Consider the following 5,324-nt stretch of genomic DNA (forward strand, 5'->3'; position numbering starts at 1 on the left):
TGAACATGAACGGAGACACAGGGGAATCGTAGCTCTGAGAGAGCTGTGTGAAGCTGACACCCCGCTCTCCGTATCTGATGGGGGAACGCGGCTCGACGTAACAGCAGCAACTTGAGCACATTACTGCCCCCTATATGTCAGGAGGACAAATAATACCTTTTCTGTTCAAATTGCCAACCCGCCACAGTGGCGTGTGTGTTGATCAAATTCACCCGCCACTTCAAATATTTACCCGCATTTGGCGGGTGGCGGGTGCTAATTTCCACCCCTGACTTGTGTACTCTACCTTCAGTGACCAGTTAGCAGGGGACAATGTCGTGGATGAAAAATTGCAGTTAAAATTTTGAACAAACCACAAAATGTGGTCATCATTACATCACATCTTTTCTGCTTTGTCACTCAACTCCCCGTTGCCTCGTTCCTTTTATAAATCACACTGAGAAAGGTGGAGCCTCTATAATCATCAACATCTGACTTAACTATTATCCTGGTAAAACTCTTCTATTTCTGAGTGTACGCACAACTAACAGAACACAACCCTATAGGGTTGGCCTGTTTTAGGTCCACAAAACACAAGAATACCCCAAAGATGCACAAACCTTCTAATACTCCTTAAATACTTAAAGGGTATTTATTCTCATATATTAACGTAACGAAAACATACAGAAGAAAAAAATTGGTAGAACTCAAAAGGATAAATTTCTCAAATGTCTGACTCCAAGTAATTGGACCCTTATTGTGTAAGCGATGTGTGGTAAAGACACGGGTTGTTCCTGATTGAGGCGCCACTGGAATCAGAGCCCGCATTGTGATTCAAAGTCAAACATTAGGTAATCATCCACCCAATCCCCTTCGCACTCACACCGCCTCGTCCACTTCACACTGAGCACAGAGACGGTGCGTTACATCAGGTACGCTCTGTCTGCTTTCACACATTCTAAGACATTAGCCCTGTCACTGACCCACCAGACCACAGTGGGTGAGCTTCCTGAACATGTAGTCGGCCCTTTTCTGCCTTTTGAAGCACACTGTGAATGATTGTCCCCTCCCCTCCTTTTTCTCCGGTCAAGCTGGTTAGTTTTTGGACACATTTTCTGCCCCGTCGGGGTCTGTTGCACAGGGACAGCAAGCTGAATGAACTGTGTCATCATCCTTGGTCTTAGAAATCTGAGCGCATCATGTTACAAAGCACAATTCAGATTTGACCAAATGTTTAGCTGAATTTTAAAGTTACTATTAATTAAATTAGAAGGCTGTGATCGATCTATAATTAATGTCTTTCTGCGGCCAGAGGATCATGAAAAGTATTCAACCAACAGTGTGTTAGGACATCTCATTCAGCCTATCAAGAGTGGAACCGACTCACCTGGACTCACCCAGAACTGGAGTAAAACTAATCGTCTGAAAAAGTGAAAAGATACCATTATCAGTGAAACTAGATCTACAAAGTTGATGTGACTTTTATGCATAAGTAAATCCGACTGCTTTATGTCACATGAATGTGTTGATGGTAACAGGCTAAAATAAACAGGCTAAATATAAAATGAACATTTGAGTTTTCCACATTAAAAGCATGACATGCAATGTGCGTGCCTTTTTGCTTTTGTCATGTTTTAGGTTCATTTTTGTACACAATGTATTTCAACTTCCATTTTGTTTAAAGTGCCATCTCAGGGCTCTGCAAAAAACGGTAATAAGTTCAAATCAAATCACATTTAATTCTGTTCGGCTGAAAACATACAGATTCTAACTCGATTGCATACATTCAGTGCTTAGAATGGGGTAAAAAGAACTCACACAGGGCCATTTTAACCATGTCCTACACAAAGTTTGTACTGAGACTCAAAATGTTTGGGTTTTTTTTACTATATTTTGCATTTAGTTTCGTTTTGCTGCCATGTCAGCTTTTGTTTTTTGGTTTTCTTTTATTTAAAATAAAGTAGCTCTTAGAATGAGTCTGCGCCACACCTGACACATAGGGAATTGACATTCTCTTGTTCAGAAATATGCAGACCTGAGTGAGCCCCTTCTTGTACTTGTGAGAGAAAGCACAACAAATTTCACACTTAGAGATAAATAAAGCAATGAGTTGCAGCTTAAAGTCTGAAAAACCAAAACCACAAACATTAAGTACCTAATCTGCTAAATATTTTATCAGAGTTAGGCCTTTGTTTATATTTTTCACATTTTTTTTTTATGAAACTAGCTGTATGTTTCTACAATACAGTATTTCATGTCTTTAAAATCTTTAATTCCAAATACATGTGCAAAACTCTAATTTCTGCATTTACAGCAAATCGGCTTAATATGTTGAAAAATATGAACATTCTGGTGGATTTGTAGAATGACTGCAGCTTATGTCAATCATTTGCATAAACTGAATGGGGAATAGGCTAACATATTATTAGCTAACAGTAAAACTAGTCATTGTAGTGTAAACTTGAGCCATATTTAGCTCTGGTACCGAAATGATGGGAAGCTGTGCCCACAGTGCATTTATAATAACTGATGTCAATTTATTATTATATAATAATAATCTTCTATAAGGAGCTGAACTATTTTGGAGATGCTTGGAGTAGCAACACTGTAGTCAAGTGAGGTGGAGACATTGTTGGGCAGACCCAGGACTCACTGGAGAAATAATATCTCAGCTGGGTTGATATGTCTGTGGGCATTCTGAAGAAAAACTGGGAGAAGTATCTGTTAAAGAGGCCTGAGGTGTGAGGACAGTTCAGACATACTTTTACAAAACCTGAATGTAGTTATTGTAGAATTCCAAAGAAACTGTTTAATGTTAATTATGTTTCTTAATTTATATTAGGAACGAGGATGCCAAGAAAGAAACAATAGCCCAGTTAAAGAAATAGTTCCGATTTTGGTTTCTGTGGAATAGGTTTAAGTTCCAAAGGAGGAGGTCAAATGAAGTTTGTAGTCTGATGAGGGCTCATTTAAAAACAAATACCTAAAGCGACTCAAACTTCTAAAATGTTGCAGGTCATATAAAGGCTTATATCATTTCTTTTTCACACCACATTACTTGTGTATCAGACTTCCCCCCCCCATCCTTTTTACACTAAAAGCTGTCTGTGTAGGATTAGGAACATGGTCCACAATCTGTCACAACATGTTTTGTGTACAAAACAATTAAATCCTGATTCACTATTGTGTACTATTTTCTCCCAGTTTAACTCCAAAATCAGTTTTTGCTCTTTCCCCCCATCCATCATATTCACTGAACAAATACTTGTAGTTCTGCATATGCTGGTGCAAACACATCCATCAAGTTTAGCAGATATGAGCGACGTGCATTTGTTTGGTGTCAGAATTCAGCAGAATGCAAATGTCTCTGCAGCAAAATCTGTCACAAACACAGCAGGCACTTAAGTCACTCAGTGAGTTTTTAATTCTTATTGCAACTGATGAAGAACAGAGGACTTCCCAAAAAATGCATGGAAAAAAATCTGACTTTATCAGAGAGAAATCACATTCCAGATGGCATTTCTAAAAGAATAAAGGAAAGTTTCTCTGGTTCTCACAGCGTCTGCAGACCAGAGAACTGCATTTTACATGTTTGACAATTTATTTCTACATACAATAATAATAATACACTCATCACTGAAAGAGAGGATTAATAATACTCTTCCCGACATTGCTGCACTCTTTTTGTGAAGGCAACAACGCAGCAGATTTCTGATTGTCTTCACTTATAGAGATGCATGAATACAAGCTCCTCTGAGTCTGAAAGTAAATGACACTTCATGTTGAAAACAGTTCTCAACTTTAAGAATCAAATCATTTTTCCCTCTTCAGTTCTTTTCATAAAAAATTGAGTTTTTAAAAAAAAATAAATGCATGTATATTACTTCATTTAAATATGGGCAAACTGCATCAGTGCAGACACTTTGTACCAAAACAGAGGTGCAAATGTCACTTTGTGAATTAGACCAATGCGCAAAATATGAATTTGTACCCACTAAAGCAAACCATTAGTGAATTTGTGCCTGCCCCAATTAACTATCTGATACAAAAAAAACGAATTGGAGTTTGCTTTAGTAGCTGTGGCTTTTAAAGTTTGAGTTGTTTTAGATGGTGAACATTTGTTTTTAAATGAGCAACTCTTGACTAGCTATTACCTTGACTCCTCTATGAGAACTTCTCTCATATTCAGTAAAACTGAGATCAGTCTGTTTGCTGTCTACTGATAATAGCTAGTCAAAAAATATCTTATTACATATTGACCATCTCCTTATGATTATCAAGTGTATCTGCTCAATGATTTTTATGATTTCTTTTTTTTTGATGATTGTAATGATGTTTTTGATTACTGTAATGATTCTACTGATGTTTTTATGATGTCAAGCACTTTGAATGCCTTGCTGCTGAAATGTGCTATACAAATAAATTTTTACTTTACTTTACTTTACTGCAGGCAGACTCCACAGAAACACCCCCGAAAAACAAACAGTTTTTATAAACTGATGGTCTGCTGGAATTGGAAGAGTGGACGCAGAGTTGGTTGATGAGAAGACCAGAGCTGAAATAAAGAGGTTGAGGTTGATGAGACTCGTGTGTAAAAGCAGGAGTCAGCTGCAGCTTGATGAGAACACACACAGACTAACAAAAAGGAAACAAGAGGAAGGAGCACGACTAGATTCCCAACAAGATATGGATGTCTCTGCTCAGACCCTGTCCCCACAGAAACACCTTTTTTTCTGAAACAATATTTTTTGTTCTTATTTCTGAAAGTATTCTTGAAAGTATTGATTTCATTCACATAGACACTCACACACACTGTAGTAACAATGCCCAGCTGGTAAGTGGCGCTGTAATGTTGCCATGGAAATACACCAGAAACTGGAATCAAGACATAGTGTTACGACCCGTCTAGGGGTGGTCAGGTCGCAGCATTGACAATTTAACATCCCTCTCAGATTTCAAAAACAGCCAGCCAATAGATGTAACTTTTTACAAGATTTATTAACATAAATATTCACCCTTAGTTTCCACCAAAGTCTGGAGTCATAGAACTTCGGAGAGAGTTATGCCAAAATAACAAACAAAACGAACTATCTTAAATGAAACTAACATCTTACCTACAAAAAGTAACAAAACCAAATTACATGTGCTTACCTTCCTAACTTAAGAAACACAGGAGAAAACTGAACCCCAAAACAAAAAGGCCACTCTCCCCTACAAGATAAACTCCACAGGATCAGTTTACAAGGTGATACAATAAATGGCATGACTGGATGAAATGAGCGTGGGATGGAGTGTGGTATGGTGGAGTGTGACGAAGAACCCCACACACACACACTGCCAGCTGA

At 38.1% G+C, this 5,324-nt stretch overlaps 1 protein-coding gene across 1 annotated transcript in view; it reads left to right on the forward strand.

Annotated features, from left to right (window-relative positions):
• efhc2 (EF-hand domain (C-terminal) containing 2) overlaps positions 1-5,318 on the forward strand; it is a 24,282-nt gene extending 18,964 nt beyond the window's left edge. The window contains exon 15 of the mRNA XM_017429069.2: positions 4,430-5,318. Within this exon, the coding sequence (XP_017284558.1) occupies positions 4,430-4,474 (45 nt within the window). The 3' untranslated portion in view covers positions 4,475-5,318. The remainder of the gene's footprint in view (positions 1-4,429) is intronic.
• The last annotated feature ends 6 nt before the right edge of the window (positions 5,319-5,324 follow it).

The sequence above is a fragment of the Kryptolebias marmoratus genome, linkage group LG6 (assembly GCF_001649575.2).
Source record: "Kryptolebias marmoratus isolate JLee-2015 linkage group LG6, ASM164957v2, whole genome shotgun sequence".
In the NCBI taxonomy this organism is placed as follows: Eukaryota; Metazoa; Chordata; class Actinopteri; order Cyprinodontiformes; family Rivulidae; genus Kryptolebias; species Kryptolebias marmoratus.